We start from the raw sequence: 19,517 nt of genomic DNA, 5'->3' as shown, positions 1-19,517 counted from the left end.
TAGTACCTCGCTCCTGGGAGGATGGTTGTCAGCGCGTTATCCGTGCTCATAGCACTGGTTCTCATTTGCTATGCTATGTACCGCCTTGAGCCTGAGGCTGGGAGGGGATTCCGTCCCTTCTCTTCCCAGCCTGGGGAGGTTTCTTGGTCTGTGACGGGAAATGAAACAACCTGGGCAGCTGTCCCCTGCGTCAGACCGTCTGGGCCTGTTTGGGTGCTGTGTCTTAGGCGGGGCGGATTCCAGAAGATCCAAGGCCTCCCCCTGCACAATGTGCCCTGAGTTTAGGCCTTCTCTCTGCCTTCCTGCCCCAGGGCTGGGTGCATGTAAACCGTAACATGCTGCAGCAGTGCCAGGAGTTCCTGCCACCATGGGACCCCTAGATGCCCAGGAATATGTCAGAGTCAGCGGCAGCATGAGGGCCCCCTCTCCCCAGCCCCTGCCAACGGCAGCGACTATAACCGGGGAATAATAACAGCAGTGGCTACCGCGCATCAAGCACATCCCGCGTGCCAGTCGCTTTCTAGAGACACCCTCTAATGCTCCTGATGACCCTGCAAGTTGGTTTGTATCACCCCATGCCGTAACCTTCCCGCTGACACCTGCATCCCCCTCCCTCTCAAACTCCTCACCTGGCCAAGACCCCATTAAACTTCAGGCTGGAGCTGGGCTATCACTCCTTTGGGAAGCCTTGTCTCACTTCCCCTTGGCCAGGTCTGCTCACAACCCCGACTCAGGGGTCCCATCAGCAGCCTGTTCTTACCCTTTGTTAACTCTCATTACGCTTTATTTTTATTCCGTTTTTAATTTTATTTATTTGGGGGTAAGCAATGCATTCACATGATTCGAAATCCAAAAGCCACAACAAGGGATACAGTGGAAAGTCGTCCTGCTCTCCTATCCCTGTTCCCCAGCCACTGAGTTCAGCCACCTGAGGCCCAGGGCTGTCAGTTTCATCACACCAAACAGTGATGACTTGTTTATCTGTCTTCTGTCCTTTAGGACCAGGGACTAGGCCTGTCTTGTTAACTGCTTCGTTCCCAGGGCCCGGCACAGTGCCTGGCATATAGTAAAAGTTCTATGTATATAATCGCTCGCTCTCTCTGAGAGATATCTATACAGACTTTTCTGTTGTTTTGCTTTGTTTTCATGAATGAGGCTCAGAGAAGAAAGTTAACTTGGCTGCTTGGCTCTAACTCCCAAGACAGTGCTCACCCAGGGACTCTGTTTACCTGACTTTTGTTTTATGGCCTCACCGTGCGGCTTATGGGATTTTAGCTCCCAGACCGGGGGTTGAAGCCAGGCTCTCGGCAGTGAGAGCACGGAGTCCCTAACCACTGGACCTCCAGGGAATTCTCTGTTTATCTGACTTTTAGAGGCCACCTGTCCCTTCTTCTTGGACTTTTGACCATTCTGTGAAATGATTTCATTTTTTAAGTTCAATTTTTTAATTGGAACAGAAATAGTACCCCTCGATAAGTTATCACAGAACAAAGAGCCATGTTTCAGGAAACAGGGCATCATCATACTTCAGAAGTCTCCCTGGTCCTGCCCAATCCCGGCCCCAGTGTTGTAGTCCCAGGATGTCATTGCTGCCGTGGCTGCTTACCTTGGGCCTCAGTCTCCTCTTCTGTAAAATGGGAAGGGACCCATTAGGTCTGAAGTTCTATGGATTTTTATGTCTTCTCTGTCTTTACCCCTTCCAGCTGATGCTGTTTTATGCCAGCACTAAATGAAATGATAGCTGTGAAAGTCTTTTGATTAAAGCTAATATTTGATACCAAGGCAACACATGCATGATGTGGGTCAGGACAGTTTTCTCCTCGTCAGTCAATCTGGCCAGGTTCCTAGCTCTGGCCCCGGTCAAGGGTCAAGCACACACAGCCATAGGTCCTCTGAAGAGCTGGAGGGAGAGGCAGGAGGGAGAAATTCATCCTGGGGAAGCAGGTAGAGCTGAGTGGTGAGGACCACGTTGGGGAAGGTGGGTTGGCCCATGCACCATCTTTACCAGGGGACCAGTGGACTGCTTTCCAGCTAGATTAGCTCATCCCCTGCCTGGGGATTCAGCAAGCAGCCCGCATCTTGTGGAAACTCCAGGTTCAGGCTTCTGCAGGGCCTTGTTCCTGGTGGTTGAGGCAGCCAGGGATTCTGGGGATGGGGTAGGGGAGGAAAGAGGGAGTGAGGGGAAGGAAAGGAAGAAGAGAAGAGAGCAGGGAGCATGGCTAGAGAGGAGTCAGTGTGTCAGGGAGGGACACGGTTCCAGGAAGCCTGTTATGGTAAGGTGCTGCTGGGGAGGGAAATGGAGAAGGGGCAACAGGACAGAGAGCAAGAGTCATAAATTCATTTGTTCATCTTTTCCTTCATTCATCCAATAAAACGAAGGATGCCAGTGTTGTGATAATTGCTAATCAAGATACAGGTATATGCAAAATGCTACAAAAATTTAAAGAAGGAGCAAATAACTCTTTGGGGGGGGTTGCAGGAGTGGGAAAGTTAGGGGAGCAGGCAGATTTCACTGAAGATATTTAGGTCAAGCCATGAAGCAAGCGAAGGAGAAATCAGGCCCCAAGTCCTCCCCGGCTCTGTGGCCCATTTCTTCCCAGGCCTCCAAATCCCAGTCCAGCTGTTGCCCTCACTGGGTTTGAGTCTGAGCTCTGCTACGTGCTTGTTGTGTGACCTCAGGGAAGTGATCTAACCTCTCTGAACCTCCATTTTCTCAGCTGTAAAGTAGGGACGACGCCGACTTGGAGGGTAGTCATGAGATTCAAATATGACAGTGCGTGAGAGGCACTTTGAAGGGTGCCTGGCCCCTGTACAGCACATGCTCAGAATGATCTGCTGTTGATATTGTCAGTATCAGCAGTGGCAGCAGCTTCATTCCCCCAAGTCTGGGCCTCTGTCTTTGGGCGGAGAGGAAAGCAGAGGCTGTTCCCATCATCCCCCATCCCTGGCCCCCCTGGCCCTTGGGGAAATATGAGAAGCAGAGCTTGAGGATCTAATGTGTGCCCCCCGCGCCCCTTAATCCTTCCTGAACTTGGGGGGGTTGGGTGCGGGGTGGGGGGCGGCACCACTGTAACACCTGCACAGCTCTGACATCTCCTGCCTCTGGGCAGAGAAAGCAATTTCAGAAATGACATGTTGCCAACAAGCAGAAATCAGCTTCTGAATTAAAATGTGTCGGCGTCAGGTGACCCCAGGCTTGGAGGGCTGGCTGCACGAAGACAGCTGAGATTAGGGCCTGTCAGCCAGGGGAGGGGCTGTGCGGGAAGGGGTGCGGGGACCCCAGGGGCTACCGTTGGCCGCCCGGGATTTGTTCGGACAGGGGGGCAGGAATTCGGACACTGGGTCAGGTTCTCCTGCGGCTCTGACCAGCCACCACCTCGCAACTGTCTGCTCTCCGTGGTGGGGGGCGGGGTGGGAGTGCCCGGGCTCTGCTCCCCTGGGATGGCTCCAGCGTAAACACTCTAATGGGCCCGAGAGAGCCAGGGAGGAATGTGGGCCCCACAGCCCCTGGGGACTCGAGGACGGATGGGAGTAGAGGGGATAAGACACCCAAGAGGCTGTCAGCCTCAGCTCTGCAGGTATGCAGGGAGGAGAGAGAGGGAGAGGGAAGGAGAGGAAGATGAGAAGCAGGCGGCCCGAGGGAGAGGCAGGAAGATGCCACCAGTCAGGCTGAATCCTTGCAATTCCCCCGTGCCGCCTGCTCCCTGGTGTCCAGGCCTTAGCGCAAACTGTGCTCTGCAATGTGGGAGAAGACGCATGAAGAGGCCGTTTAATTTTCAGCCCTGCTATTTATTGTAGGGCTTTGGGCATGGCAGGGAGCCTCTCTGAGCTTTAGTTTCCTCCTCTATAAAATGGGGTCGCGGTTGTATGTACCCCTAAGGTTGCCATATCAGTTAAATGAGATAATACATGGAGATGGCGTGAGGGTTTCCGTGTAGTCGGGCGCCTGTCACAGTGCTTAACCACTAGGGATCTCACTCCTTGTCTGTCTCTTTGTCTGTGACTCCGTGAAGGCCGGGCCTAAGTCTTGTCACCTCGGCACCCCGGCACGTTCCTGGCATACTCTTTAGGTGGCCAGTCAGTGTTCTCTGAGTGAGCATTTCCATGAAGGGACCAGGTGTGAGATGTGTAAGTAGAGTGGGAAATGAAAGGGGAGGGTCAGGGCTTCCCTGGTGGCGCAGTGGTTAACAGTCCGCCTGCAAATGCAGGGAACACAGGTTCGATCCCTTATCGGGAAGATTCCCACATGCCGCGGAGTAACTAAGCCCGTGCGCCATAACTACTGAGCCTGCACTCTAGAGCCCGCGAGCCACAACTTCTGAAGCCCACGCGCCTAGAGCCCGTGCCCCACAGCAAGAGAAGCCTCTGTGATGAGAAGCCCGAGCGCCGCAACGAAGAGTAGCCCCCGCTCGCCACAACTAGAGAAAGCCCGCGTGCAGCAACAAAGACCCAACGCAGCCAAAAATTAAGTAAATAAACTTCTTTTTTAAAAATAAAATAAGTGAAAGGGGAGGGTTGGGGTAGGCAGGGAACCCCACTGCCACTGTCCCTCCAGAATGTCCCACTCTGATCACAGGTCATCCCTCTGGCCTTTCTTCTAGAGCAGAGCTTAGGCAGGACATGCTTGCTGGCCAGACGGTGACCATATCTCCCCAATGGAAATCGGACGTAGGGGATCATTCCACGTGTCTTTAGGAGTCATTGGGCAGTCATCAACCTTGGGCCCATCTGAGGAGCTGTAGGACTTGGGGTCACCACAGTCATGTTCCACAGCTCCGGGAACCCAGCAAGGACAGAGCGGGGCTGGCAGGGGTGAGGGGCCCACAGGGGCAGCAAAGAGGGAGGCTGAGGCACTGCTGAGCCTCTAAGGTGGAAGGCGGATCAGGGAGGCTGGAGCAAGGCTGTCTCATGATTGCAAGAATGGAAATCTCCCTTCCTGACCCCCCACGAGAGCTACTCTAAACGCCTTCCCCACCTGCTACAGGAATTCCATCAGGAGAAGGCATGGCTTCTCCCCCCTGCTCAGAGCGAAGTCATCAGAGAAGAAACCCAGGAATTGGAGAAGATTCTAGAAGGCAGTGGGTATGAGCTCAGGCATGAAAAAGGCCTGAGTTTGAACCCCAGCTCTGCCACCCACTCAGTGAATGTTTCAAGCTCCTGGAACCTCCATTTCCTCATCTGTAGAATGGGGGTGGCAATTCTTACCCTGCAGGGTGATGGTGAAAATTAAAAGGAATGGTATGGTGGTAACAGAGAAGGAAAAGCTCTTCTTTACAGAAGAATACCAACGGAAAAATAGGCAAGGAATTATGGAATCAAAAAATCACCATTTGCAATTGATTTGGACAAGGATCACCAATGGATGCTGAAACTACTGGGTAAAGCGTTGCTGGGCAACGGGATGGTCCCAGAGTCTCCAAGCATCACCCTACAGATGAGTCATGAACCACAAAGGGAAAAAGGTAACTTTACATGGGAGAGACCTGGGGGAAACCACCTAAACCAAGTGATGAAATTCAGCATCACCAGTAATGTTGACAAATGGTGGCCCCTGACAGCATGCACAGAGAACGGTGCACACCACCAAGTAGACCTCTTGCCAAAATGTTTAACCAAAATCTAATCATAAGGAAACAATCAGACAAATCTCAGTTGAGAGACATTCTACAAGCCAGCCAGCCTGAACTCTTCAAAACATCAACGTCGTGAAAACAAAGAAGGCAAGGAGACTCTGCTAGATTAGAGGGGGCTAGAGAGACATGACAGCACATTCAGTGCCCGATTCTTGAGTGGATCCTGGATCAGGAAAAAAAGCTCTGAAGGATATTTCGAGGGACAATTAGGGCAGTTTGAATAAGGAGTGTGTGGTAGATAATATTGTGTCAATGTTAAATCTCTCAGATGTGATGACAGCCTTGTGATCCTTTTGGAGAATGTTCTGGTTTTTAGGAGATTGGTGATAAATTATTTGTGTCTTGGTGTCTGCAGTGTTCTCACAAATGGATCAACAATATATACATGTATTTTCCTCTCTCTCCCCCCCGCCCCATCTACATAGGTATATATATATATATATATATATATATATATATGTCTGCTCCTTGTGGCACCTCTGTCACTGCTCAGAACCAGCCCGTCTCTGGGCCCAGGAACACAGGGTAGAAGGAACACGTCAGAACAGGCACACAGGTGGAAATGCAGGTGCCCTCACGGTTGGACTGCGAATCTCCTTCTGCCTGCCTCCCCGGAGACCCCGTGTGGATCCCAGCAGGCTGAAGAACCAGGGCAGGGCAGGGACAAGGCTTCTCTGCTGACCTTTGCTCTCAAAAGAGGCCTCCTCCCTCATCAGACCCCCAGGAGCAGCAGCTGGTTGGGGACATGCACTTGCACTTCCCAAAGCATGCTGGGAGGGCAGTGGCCAGGGAGGGACTCTGAGGCTGACAAGTAAATGACCAGAACCATTGCACGGCCGTGTGTCTCATTTCTCCTACGGAACCGTAAGTCCCTGAAGGCTCCTGCTCTGCCTTAACCTGCCCCACCCCAACCTGCATGGCTGGCCATAGGATGCGGGCACTAAAACTACTTGTCATCTCCAGGAGGGGACCCAGGCTCTGGCCTGGTCCAACCAGGTATATAACCTTGGGTGGGTCACCTCTTTCCTCTGGGCCTCAGCTTCCCCAGAATCCATAGAATGGGATGACCCACCCCCGTGCTACATACTTCTGAGGGGAGGCAAGAACTCATACTTCGGAGGCCAGCAGCTCTGTGTTCTAATCCTGAGACCAAAGCTTGCCAGTGGCATTCGGGAGCCTTCACACCTCATAGCCTCCGTTTCCCTGACCATGAGATGGGCATGGTCGTGTCCAATACGCAGAGTTATTGCAATAAAGCGAGACAAAATAGGTACAAATAGCTGACACGTGGTTTATTGGTTTATTGTCTCTCTCTCTCCCGCTGGAGTGGCGGCCCCGAGGCAGGGACTTGGTCTCCTTCACTGCTGCACCCCAGCACCGGGGGTGGTGGCTGGCCCTCAGTAGGAGCTCCCTAAACCATCGCTGACTGAATGGATGAACAGAACAGGTGCTCGATATACGATAGGTCTGGTTGTGATTCTAAAATGTGCTGAGACAAAAGCTTTTGAAGTTCATGGTTGTTGAGAAAGGAAATTCTGGGAAGCAAGCAATAATCTTCAGGGCTGGCATGGGTGTCTCTGTCGCTCTGTCAGCCAGTGGAGGACGCCAGGGAAGCTGGGCTTATCTGGACCAGGGGCAGACATGATGTGCCCGCAAGAGCCAGGCGGCAGCACGCACAAGTGAGGTGGGAGGTACCTAGCAAACTGGGGAGCCCCCGTGCATCCTGTCTGATAGGGGTCCCTCTCTCTAGCTGACTGCGGCCAAGGTGGGAATGCAGGACCAATTTGCCAGTGCAGCTGATTTCACAAGAGAAGCCAGAAAGCCAATTGAAGACAAATCATGTTTAAAAGAAGAACCCAGATGAGAGCAAACAAAGCCCATCTGTGGGCTGGCAGGGGCCCTGTGTGGTAACCCAGCCCGCTCAGGCGGTGTGGGCAGAAGGAGGGAGGGCCCAGTGGTGGGGCCCCTGGAGTGGCGTCTACGGGGTCCTCATCTCTCCAGGCCTCTCAGGCAGTCCCAGCCTCTGAGACAGAGGACATGCTGACATGCTGCCGAGATCCAAAAGGCAGGGTCGCACACAGCCAGGGAAGCAGCCGCATCCCTGGGTTCTTGGACTCGGGGTGGATCCAGACTTGGGGCTCCCAGGCTCTGGGTAAGTCAGCTCCCATAATCTGGCCCAGGTTAACGTTCAATAAATATTCACTGAAAGAACCTCTTCAGTGTGACTTTGAACACAGCCCTCCATCTCTGGGCCGCATCTTGTAAAATGGGCACAGTTACGTAGCCGCCCCTACCTCACAGGGATAATGGGGAAATCAAGTGAGATTAAAGGGACGAAAGTGTTTCCAAAGATCAAAAGTGCTTTACAGATGCAAAGTGTGGTCGTCCTTGTCATCATTATTACCATGAGCAAGACAAGTTTGGCCAGAGCAGAAGAGGGGGCCTGGGACCCAGAAGAGCAGAGAATTTACAACGACTTTACAAGGAGGGTCCGGATCAAGCCCATCAGAGCTCTTGTGCAGAGGGGATGCTGCTCACGAGCTCTGGGACAGTCCCGGTCAAGGGACACGGAGCCCACAAGACCTTCTCCCCGGCCACCTGGTGTCCAGCTGGGTGGGCGCCCCAGTCAGGGCAGCTGCATCTCCCCAGATAGACGGCTTCCAGCAGAATACACAAGCCCCAGAGCGGCTGCCCATAAAACATAGAAACTATATAAATAACATAAATATTTTCTCATATCTCTTAGCTATATAAATTATTCTCTTTTGCCCTAATAACTATATATGCGAGGTAGACAAAAAAAATACCCTGTGAGTGTTTCCCTTAAAGCTGTAGAAGGAGAGGTCCGTGGTCACTGGTCCCAGGGGCCCCAGCGGGGCTGAGGTGGACCTTTGGGGGCAATTGGAAGAGAAAGGGGTGGGAACAGGGAAGCAGAAGAGGGGAGATGGCTGCACAGGGAAGACCTCACAGGCCGAGGGGCCCTCAGAGCCTGACCCGTGCCCTTGGCCTGGTCAGTGTTAGTGGCCAACTGTGGCCACAGTCCCTCAGAGGCTACCCTTTATCTTCCTGCCACCCCGACACTGCCAGCCATGGACTTGGGATGCAGACGGCATGTTGGTGGACTGGGCGCCCTCTTCCTGCTGCCTTATGCCTAGGGCTGAGCCAGGGTGGAGGCAGGGTTGGGGTCTCAGAGGAGGAGGATAGAGGGGGCTGGCAGAGAGAAAGTCCCCTTGCGATTGGGGGGTGGAAGAAACTAGGGAAACAGCCCTCTGTCCTTTTTCTCTTCCTGCCAAGATGTGGGCCAGCTGCTTGGGTCAGCAAAGTCACTCTCGGGAGGGGCCTCAGGTCAATTTGGCTTCTCATCAGAGCCTCTGCTGCCAAAGATCCTTCCAGCATCCCTCCGGAGGCTGCCTGATTCACCGAAGACGGGGCAGCCTCTCCTCACCCTTGGAGATCACGGGGAGCCGCGGGGGCTTCCTCCTGGGCCTTGCACAGATGGTGTCTCAGCATTCGGCTGATTCTGAAGAGTTTCCTGTCTCAGCAAAGGGTCAGCAACTCTGGGTTCCGGGAGAAAGGAAGCTGACAGAGGGCGCGGCAGGGCCAGCAAAGCAGCCAAGGGCGTCCCGAAGGAGGTCACTTCCTCCCGGCTGGCATCGGGCTCTGCTCTGGGAAAGCACACAGCTTCCAGCAAAGTGACCCCTGCAAGGTCTTGATCCTGAACCAGAGAGGTATGTGTCCCTGAATGAGAGCCCTCAGCCTGGCAGGTCCAAGGGGTGTGCATGCATGTGTGTGGGGGGTGCCTGTGTGCACCCGTGTGTATGTACCATCCTCTCTCTCCTCCGTCTCAGGGCCTCAGTAGGCAGCAACGGAAAGGTCCACAGCATCAGAGGGAATTAGCAGTCACTTCTCTTCCTCAGGTAAGAGCCAAAGTGGGGGACCATTAGTAAATGAAGGGGTCCCCCAAGGCGCCAGGCTTAGCAAAGACTTTCCCACGCCTATAACGCTAGCCCTGGTAAAAATCTGAGTTAGATGAGTAGCTGTGAGTGTACAAACGTAACCGAATCAGAACTCATAAACCAAGTCTTGTGTATCACGAATGCCAGCTGCACTGGGGCCTCACAGCACAAGTGGACCCCGGTCACACTTACAGCTGGACTGACCCATCCCAGGCAGACTCCGGCCTTTGCTTCTGACTGACCCTGCCTCCCTGAGCCTTCCTGGCCCAGAAGCTCACCTCCCAACATCTTGCTGGCTTTAGGCCACTAATCCCAGGAATCGAGATGGCGGGATGCACCTCCTCTCCTCTCCAAAACCTCAGTCCTGCCCTTCTCTTGGCCTCCCTTATTTCCCTCCACATCCTTCCCACTCTGCCCTCCCGCTCCAAGTCCTCAACAAGGCTGGGGACCCTTGGGTTCAGGGGTGGGGCTCCCACCTTTCGAGTCGAGGGAGGGGAAGGCTGATGGGGCCCAGTGGGGAGAGGAACACATGTGCACTGGCATGCACGTGGGTGAGTGCATGCACGCTGCGTGCACCTGCCCAGCGGGGCTGGCTGGACATCTGGGTGGCCTCGAGGTGGCCCGGTGCCATGCGAGGTCCTGGCAGAGTCCAGCTGCCACACTGGGCAGGGGGCCTAATGCTTACAGGTGTACACAAGCTCCTCCTGCACGCACTGCTGGCACTCCACGTAGCAACACCACTGCACCTGGCAGTGGCAGGAGAAGGCCACCAGGCGGCTCTGGGTGTCATAGCCCCGCCCGCAGCACAGGCTGCTGCAGCTGGCCTCCCGGGAGCACACCCTGCCCGCTGTGCCGGGCGAGTACTTGCTGGGCCGGCAGAAGCTGGGTGAGTCCTCCATGTAGACCAGGTCCCCGGGCCGTGGGGCCGGGCCCCTGGTGGAGCTGCCTGCTCTGGCCGGTGCCCACAGCTCCAGGCGGCCCAAGGCCTCGTTGGTGGCGCTGGACACCTTGACGGCTGAGTCGTGGCGCAGCTTTAACACCTGGCCTGTCTCGCGGAACGGGGAGAGCTGCTTCCAGCAGGTGCGCACGGCGCAGGAGCCCGACACGCCGTGGCACTTACACGTGGTCCTGAGGCCACTCTTCACGGCCTGCGAGGAGAGGCGGAAGGGAGGCGTGGTCAGAGACCCGGGCCCACAGACCCCAGAGCACCAACCCTGGCTGGGAAGCAACAGGAGGATGGGAAAGAGACAGGGGAAGGTCCCCATGGGGGGCGCAGATAAGACTCTAGCTGGCCCACGTGGCACCTTAGTGAAAACTAGCTCTAGGCGCCCCTTCCTCTGGGCAGAGACGGTCCTCACATCTTGGTAAGAGCAGTGTGGGCCGGATGTTAGCCCCAGCTCCTCCCCTGGCCCAAAGTCCTTGTGGAGCAGACAGCTTGCACAACTGAACACAGCAGCCCTGGTTTACACAAACTCAGTGATAAGGAAACAGAACACAGAACTCAATTTCTTAAAGAAATGGAGGCCTAGCCTCTCCCAGCTTTCTGGTCCGAGTAGACCTAGATAGCTTTTACCCTCCCGCCCTCCCACTACTGTGTGACCTCAACCAAGTTCCTTCCCCTCTCTGGGCCTCCTCTGTCTTCCCATCTGTAAAATGGAGAAGGGACAGGGGTTGTACCAGGTCAGTTTTCAAACTACCTTGGCTTCTAGGACCTCCAGGAAGGCCAGTGCTTGGAATGGAGACCCTTCTCCAAACACGTTTCTGCCTCACCAAGGCCCCATCCTGAGCCAAGCTCCCACCTGCTGCCCAGCCGACAGTGATGTCCAGGATCCTTCCCTACTTCCTGGTACCTGGTAATGGTCCAGAATGGATGCCCAAGGAATGTTGGTTGCAAGGATGAGGTTCATCCTGGGCCAGCTCTGTGCGTGTGCTGGGGGCAGGGCGGATAATGGCCTCCTAGAGACCTCGCTCCGCAGCCCTGCACTCTGGCTGGGAAGGGCTTGGGTCACCCGGGAACGTGCTCACCTTGATGCCCACGTGGGTGTTGTGGGCATCTACCCGTGCCCGCAGGTCTTTGCTTCCTCTCTTGGGCCCCAGGAAGTTGTTCAGGAATTTGGTGCTGTACTTGAGGTTGTCGCCGCACACGCCCCACTGCCAGGCCTGCCGGCTCTCCAGGCCCGGAGAGTCATCACAGGTGCAACGCTCCATGCGCCCGGCGCTGCAGGCCCGGGCCAGAGTGTGCGTGAGGGCGGCCGAGGACACCGCGTACAGGAAGGCCGTCTCCTTGAAACCTGGGCCGGGCCCCGGGAGGATCGGGAGGGAGGAGGAGAGTGGGCTCAGGGGCTGTCTGCTGCCCTCTGAGGATACAGTGGGTGGTGGGGCCACTGTGGCGAGCAGGATGAAGGGCCTGTGAACCTGAGGGCACAGCTCAGGGCAGCCTCCCTGTCACCTGCCCTTTAAACTCAGCATGCAAGTTGCTGTTTAAATGGAACTTCCAATTCCCAAGGGAGTGTGTGCCCAGGTTCTAAGGGCAGCAGGACAGGGGCTTCTCCTTCTACTAAACAGGTGAGAACACAGATGCAGAGAGAAGTGACACGGGCATCTGGCGAGTGGCGAAGGGGGTTAAACCATTGATCTTGACTCCAAGCTGATGTGTGAGCAAGTTGGACCACCCCGTTTCTGAGCCCCTGATCCTCTGAAATATGCTTCCTGATGCCTCCCAATGTCACCCTCTGCTACCTACTGGGGAGTCGACCCAATGACTGAGTGACCTCGGGTCTCCCACCTGACTGGTCCCAAACCAACCATCCACCCACTTCCAGGACAATCACAGCGCTTGCACTATGGGGTGCAGCCCAGAGCTGGCCTCCCCATGAGCTCACTACCTTCTACCTGCTCTCTGATATACCCGGGGTGCTTGTGACACTGAGGTGGGGGGGGGGCATCAGCTCTGCCCAGACGCTCCCAGCCACGGGGAACAGTTGCCTGAAAGGGGGTGGGCTGCTCTAATGCACCATCGCTCCCTTTTTTGTCAAAAGCCCATTGATGCTTGGTGATAGTCACAGGATGACCTTTTCCCCCACTTGGGCTGAATGCTTTCTGAGGGAAGATGGGGTCTTGCTCGGCTCCATATCTCCAGCATCCAGCACAGTGCCTGGCTCACTGAGAGCCTCACCAGATGCTTAGTGAAATGATGGCCAAGTGGAGACATGGGGCGGGCAGGGAGGGAGGGAGGGAGCGTGGGAATGGAAGGGAGGGAGGGAGGGAGCGTGGGAATGGAAGGGAGGGAGGGAAGCATGGACTGATGCTTATGATCAACAAAGAAGCAGGTGAGTCAATGAACAAATGAAGTCTGTTGTTGGCCTGTGTCATGTCACTTGGCCAGCTATTAACTGCCATCCCTCCTTATCTGCTCTCATACCTTTGTGAGTGTGAGTGTGTGTGAGTGTGAGTGTGTGTGTGAGTGTGAGTGAGTGTGTGAGAGTGTGAGTGTGTGTGAGTGTGAGTGTGTGTGTGTGTGTGTGTATGGAGGCTGAGGGAAGGGACTGGGGGACCACCCATCTCATCTGTGGGCTCTTCCAGGAATGGGTTGTGCTCCTCCTCTCCTCTCTTGTGTCCTCCTTGCTCCCCTGCCCCCGCCGAACAGGGAAAAGCTAGGGCTCATTAGCTCCAGGACCCTTCTTACTCAGGACCGCGCTGGGCTCGTAAGGGCAACGTGGTCTTGGGAATGTTGGAGTGGGAAAGGCATCCTCCTCCTCACCAACCCTCCTCCCTCCCAGCCCTCCTCCCCCCAGCCCTCCTCCCCCCAGCCCTCCTCCCTCCCAGCCCTCCTCCCCGCAGCCCTCCTCCTCCCAGCCCGCCTCCCTACCTCTCTTGAGCAGCCCCGTCCTCCCCTCTAGGCTGCAGTTCCAGCGCTCATGCCGGAACTGGAACTGGCACTCGAGCAGGCTGAGGTGTGCGGCATCCTGCAGGGTCTCAGCCAGGCCTGGCTCCCGCCGGCAGAGCTGCTTCTGCCGGCGGGACAGCTTCAGGAGGTCACACTGCTTCAGGTGGGCCCCACCCTGTGCTGGGGCAGGGGCGGTGCCCAGACCCGGGAAGGGTGTCAGGACCTCCCGCCCGGTTAGGCTAGAGGGAGCAAGAGAGAAGGGAGACCAGTGACCCTTGGGTCGTGACAGGGGAGGAGGAAGGATGACAGTCTCTAAGAATGTGGGGCAGGTGAGTGGAAGGGCCTTCCTGGGGGCTGCACTATTCGCCCTTCTAGGAGGGAGGCTGGCCCCATGGGGTCATGCCCCCATTTTACAGAGCAGGAAACAAAGGTGCTTATAACAAGAGCTAGTGCAAGATCTCAAACCCAAGTTTTCCAGAAGCCAAAGTCTCTGCTCTTCTTACCCACCTTATTCCCCAAACTTGCCCAATCAGAAAAATCATCTGAGGTGCTTATTAAAAATACAGATGCCCAGGATCTATACTTAGCAATTCTGCTTCTCTTGGTCTGGAATAGGACCTGGGAATCTGTATATTTTCCACATTCCCTGGGCAGCTTTGGGGATCAAACATTGCACATAGCATTGGCTGCTGCCTGGCTTGTATGTTCCTAAGAGGGGCAGGCAGAGGGATGTCGACAGTAAGAAGACGTTCAGCCAATTTCCCTGGTATTCCTCTCTCCCTTACATTAGGTTGTTGCCCAAGTAATGCCATGCCAACCTAACTTTTTTCCATAATCCCCAGAGAGATCTTTAACCATCTGGCCACTCCATGCCTGTTACAAAAAGATACTTAGGGAATACCTGAATGGATGGAACGGTGGAAGGATGGAGAGATGAAGGGAGGAAGGAAGGATGGGTGGATGGACTGACAGGTGGATGAAGATGAAGGAAGTATATTTTCATCAGGCCACCAGCTCCAGACTCTTTGCTCTACTATATCTGAAGTCCACGGATGCTGACGTCAGGCTGCCACGTTCCAGTGGCCCGTCACTTCCTAGCTGTGTAACCTAGAAGCACTGATTTTCTCCTCTGGAAAATGGAAAGTGTGATCCTCGCTACCTCCTGGGGCTGCTGGGAGGATTATTTGAAAAGTTACTAACCACAGGGCCTGGGACTTGCTGTTTCACTTTCCTGCTAGCTGGAGTTTCTCAAAACTCTTTCCTCTTGCAAGATGTTTTACTCTCTAAGCTGGGCAGAGTCTTCCCTTTGTACAGATAAGGAAACAAAGGTTTTACAAAGAGGCAGTGACTAACTTGAGTCTTACAGCAGATCAGCAGCAAGGTGGGGACTACAGTGATTTTTTTTTTTTTTTTTTTGGCTGTGCCCCGCGGCATCGTAGTTCCCCCACCATGGATCGAACCCATGCCCTCTGGACTACAAATAGAGCTCACCCTCCCTCCGCCCAGAAGCGGTCCATGAGATGTTTCTCCCAGTTCAAAATATATGCTGTCCTGTACCCTGGCGGCCCTCGGAGTGGGTGAAATATACATCATTCTGGCACCCAGGCTGGAGGAAGCAGCCCCTTTCTGGAATTTGCTGGCCTTGTGGCCGTGGTAAAAGATCAAAGGTGGAACGAGGCGATGGCTCTTAAAGCTCCTGCTTGGATGGGGCCCTTGTCACTTGTGTGGCCAGGTCTGGGCTGCACCCCATCGTGCTCAAGGGCCCCCAGCCAAGGCAAGCCCTGTGGCCAAGCCCTGAGTGGTCAGAGAGGCGCACATCCCACAGAGCCAAGGGCGCGGCTCTCCTGTTTGGAGCCACCTGCCCCAGCCAGGACATCTGGCTGGATGCCACACCTTCCCCGTCCACCCCAGGGAGGGTGTGGGTCCTGGCCGGGTCCCAGCTGCCCCCAGAAAGTGCCCGTAGATCCCAAATCCATCAGGTGCAGCCAACCCAGTGTGGAGCAAATCTCGGAAACCCCCGAGCAGAGACAGATGCTATCGGGCTCCTCCTGGCCCAGCCTGGCCCTGGGCTCCCCTCCCAGACAGGGTGAGGGCAGGGACCCGTTAATCATTAATCTGGGGGCAAATGGGTAAATTTCCAGTCCACCAGGTCTACACCCAAACCCCTCCCTGCAGTCTGGCAGGAAACCCTTAGAGCTTGACCCTTGGCAGGTCCAGAGCAGAACCCAATGTCAACTCCAGCCCAGGAGACCCCACCCTGACTGACTTCCGGTGTGGAGGGCAGCTTGGGGGCTGCAGGAGCAAAGGGTGCAGCAGCCATCTAGCCCCTCAAATGTCTTCCTCCCCACACCAGGGACTGGTGTGAGGGGCAACTTCTGTTCATGCAGTTCTTGTGTTTCCCTTGTAGTAGTGATTAACAGATGAGAGAACGAGCAGGGAATGATGGGAATTTTGGCCAACAGGACAGCAGATCCTTCAAGGATCAAATTCCATTATAAGAACAATAGCTATTATTTTTATATCATTATAGCTATATTATATAATATATAATGTATAATTTATATTCTATTATATAATATTATCTACCACGGGGTTTTTTTTGGCCATGCCATGTGGCTTGTGGGGTCTTAATCCCCTGACCAGGGATTGAACCCAGGCCCAACAGTGAAAGTGCCAAGTCTTAACCACTGGACCATCAGGGAACTCCCTTAGCTACCACATTCTGAGTGCTTATTACTAAGCCCTTTAAATTACTCTTTCAGACACCTGTTGGGTTGGCTGCCTACCTGTTCCTTCTATCTACATGGTTACCCTGTCGGCCATTTTATACCATATGATCTTGCTGCTCTGGCCTGCTGATTGGACCACTGAGGATCACATGACCCAGGCTGGGCCAATCAGTTCTTTCTCTGGGAATTTGGAATTTGACTTAAGAGAGCATACATTTGCTCTCTCTCTTTCTTTGACTTAAGACAGCATACAGTTGTTTTCTCTTTCTTTGAGCTTGTAACTCAAGAGATAGAAAGCTGGTCCAAAGAGAGAGAAAAAGAGTGAACCAAACCCATAGAGAGGAACAGAGGTGAAAATGGGAGGGAGAATTGGGGGAGCTTTTCAGCCCCTGGCCCCAGAGTCTCCCTGTGGTCATCTCTGTTCTTACTTGAGACACTCCTATCTGTAGAACAATGTCAAGGCTGAGAGTCAGTTTGTCTAATTAAGGGTGCTGTCCCTGGTCACCACCTTCTGACAGCTGTGGAGTACCAGCACACCCTACGCTGCACTTGTGAGCCAGGCTCGGCAAACACATTTTCCTCCCATCAACAGGCCACTGTTTTTTTAATTTCGTGTAATAGACCCTGTGATTGATGGCCCCAGGAGTCCAGTATAAAGTCGGTTAATTTTATTAGCAGTAATGACACTTAGTAGCGATTAATGGTCAGGAAAGGCAGCCAACCGCACAGGAGCTTCAGGCCATACTGGGCCCTGGTCTGCCCAGGGCTGCTCTCCAAAAAGGCCCCCTCACACTGCCTCAGGGGCCCCCATAGGACCTAGGAAGACAACCGAGAGACATACCAGGACCCAGTTTCCCTTTCATTTGTTTTCTATGTTGCACTCTGGGACCATTTTTTCTTTGAAGAAATAGTGGCAGGACATCAAACTTAGAAAATACCTCAACTGATTTCCTTAAACAGTGCTAGCAAATGCTCTGACACATGCCCTGTGGCTGCCATGGCATCTGCTAGAGACGGTTTCTTCTTGGACCTCAGAAGAATTCTAGGTGTTGCAGGTTCCAATCGGTTCCGGGGTCCGTGGGCATGATCTGTTCCCATTGAAGAAATCATTCTATCTGGCACTCCAAGCCTGAGAACCCCACCCACCAAGCCCTTCTGCAAAAATCTCTACATGTTAGTTGCATCTTGAGGGTAAGATGTACAACCAGAGAAGATCGAGTGAGCTTTGTTGAGCCTAAGGTAATCCAGACAAAATCTGGGGTTTTAATGAAGATACCTCCCCATGGTCAGGTGGGACGCTATCAGTCAAGCAAGCGAGCGCTGTTCTGGACTGAAGAGCAGAGGACAAATAACCTGTAAACTTGCTGATTACCCTTCTGGGCTGAGGGATAAGAGCACCTGCAGGCTCCTGCCTGACTCAAGTGCCCCTGAGCCACCTGGGACCAACCCTTCCCCATCAGTTGCACCTGCTTTGGCCCAGCTGGTCTGTCTCCCCAGTTCCTGTTTCCTGTCGGGCTCTCCCAGGTTGACTTCCAGCCTCTTTTGTCCCATTAGGAAAGCAACCACCCCACGTGACCGTCTCCGTTCACCTCCCTTCTTTGCCCCCAGCCTGTGCCCCTCTGTCCTTTGCACCCTCAGCCCATGGCCCTTGGTGGTCAGGTCGATAAGACTGGAAGCCCCCACCTTCACACAATGAGATGCCTTTGGCTTTGACCCCAGAGCCTCCCCAGCCACTTCCCAGGCCACCACATCTCCCTCCAAAGTGGGAAAAGTCAAGGGTGCCCCTCCGGACTTCATCTCACATCCCGCGCCCCCAGACCCCCTCTGTCCATGCCTGGTCTTCCCCGCCCATGCCTTCTTTCACCCTGCGCAAGGCTCACACCATCCAGTTTTGGCTAAAGCTGCCCCATCTGGGATGACCTTGAAGGAAGCAAAAGTAGGTTCTCCCAGGCTTTGGGGAAGCCTCCCAGGAGACTGCTTTGGTCTATGGTCAACAGGACACCAGGGACCAGCGAAGCCCTGAGCAGAACTAGAGTTCACCCTGGAATGATCACCCAGCACTTGCTAGAGTGTGGGGACCAAAGGACCTCAGGCCCCCAAGGCTGTTCTGGCCTGGGTAGTCTGGTCCCAGGTCTGCCCTCACTCACTGGTGACCCCAGGGATGTCCACTCACCCCCTGAGCTCATTCTATCTAACAAATACACCTTGACTAGTGGGAGAGCATGACTGGAGCTTCAGTTCAAATCCCACCTCCGCCTCTTACTAGCTGTTCTACCTTGGGCAAGGCACTTCACCTCTCTGTGCCTGATCTGTGAAATGCAGATAATCACAGGACCTATTTCACATGCTTATGTGAGGATTAAATGAATTAACATCTGTAGAGCTCTTAGAACAGTATCTGGCACACGGTAAGCTCCAGGTAAGTGTCATTCTTAAGCATCTACTACGTGCCAGGTGCTGTGCTGGGTGCTGGGACACACACTCATAACCTCAAGGAGCTCACAGTCTGGAGGGAACTTGGCTGGATTCAGAGCACTGCAAACTCTCCCCAGACCCCAAGGGGCAGGGAAGGAGAAGGCTCTGAACCAGCCCAAGTCCCAGAGGAACAATAGCTGCTCAGGGACCTGGATCAGATCTCCTAACACCATCTGGGTAAGACCCTGACCTCAGCCAGTCCCCTCCTGCCTGCAGTGGGAGGCCCGGGGTGGAGAGGTGGCTGAAGGAAGCTCTTGGGAGCTCTCTGGAGAAGGCTCGGCAGGTGTAGAGCACTTCCCATCACCTGGGGGTGCCCAGGCTCTGTTCTCCCACCCCCACCCCCATCCCTGTTTCTGCTCGAGAGGGTCTGATGGTTCCAGAGGAGACCGCCCCTGGGATGTGGGTGGGTGAGCAGGTGGGTGGCACAGGACAAGACTGGCGGTTCCCAGGACACCAGGTAATGCCAGCCTGTCTGGACACTTAGCTGGAGGGACCAGGAGCTGTTCCTGGCACCAGGGCTGGTGCCAACTGCAGGCAGCTACCTGGGAACCAGGAAAGCCTTGCCCTGCCTGGAGCATTGGCCTTGGCCCCGCAAAACCCTATTAGATGCTCCGATAACAGGCTTCCTCCGCTGCAGGGCCATTTGCATGGTAAGTGCACCTTTTGTGCTTTCATCTCAAATATCTCAGCCCACCTCTCCCGCCCTCACTAAATCCCCCTACACACACACACACACACACACACACACACTGACACTTACACTCCCCACCCCCACCTGCCCTCTCCAGTCCCCACCTCTTCCCAGCAGGGGAGAGTTAGTGAGGACAGTGTCTGGCCC

The 19,517-nt window shown here is 54.5% G+C and overlaps 1 protein-coding gene across 1 annotated transcript; it reads right to left on the bottom strand.

Moving 5' to 3' along the window:
* Positions 1–6,972: 6,972 nt before the first annotated feature.
* WNT9B (Wnt family member 9B) lies at positions 6,973–18,036 on the bottom strand. Its single transcript, XM_060291230.1, has 5 exons — positions 18,007–18,036; positions 16,932–17,020; positions 13,458–13,714; positions 11,615–11,880; positions 6,973–10,737 (listed from the first exon to the last, which is right to left on the bottom strand). Exons 1-5 carry the CDS (start codon positions 18,034–18,036, stop codon positions 10,264–10,266), a joined length of 1,116 nt encoding a protein of 371 aa, XP_060147213.1. The 3' UTR covers positions 6,973–10,263.
* Positions 18,037–19,517: the final 1,481 nt, after the last annotated feature.

This window comes from Globicephala melas, chromosome 20 (assembly GCF_963455315.2).
Source record: "Globicephala melas chromosome 20, mGloMel1.2, whole genome shotgun sequence".
Lineage (NCBI taxonomy): Eukaryota > Metazoa > Chordata > Mammalia > Artiodactyla > Delphinidae > Globicephala > Globicephala melas.
The sequence above is the reverse complement of the archived record's forward strand: the minus strand, read 5'-3'. Positions and strand labels throughout refer to the sequence as shown.

What these genes read in the sequence shown, in the direction of transcription:
- WNT9B (XM_060291230.1), bottom strand. Translation starts at nt 18,036, where the DNA reads ATGGACAGAGGGGGTCTGGGGGCGCGGGAT. An exon ending in GACGGGGCTGCTCAAGAGAG is followed by an intron (nt 11,881 to 13,457) that starts GTAGGGAGGCGG and finishes GGCCCGGCCCAG; the next exon opens with GTTTCAAGGAGACGGCCTTC. An exon ending in ACACCCACGTGGGCATCAAG is followed by an intron (nt 10,738 to 11,614) that starts GTGAGCACGTTC and finishes CTCTCCTCGCAG; the next exon opens with GCCGTGAAGAGTGGCCTCAG.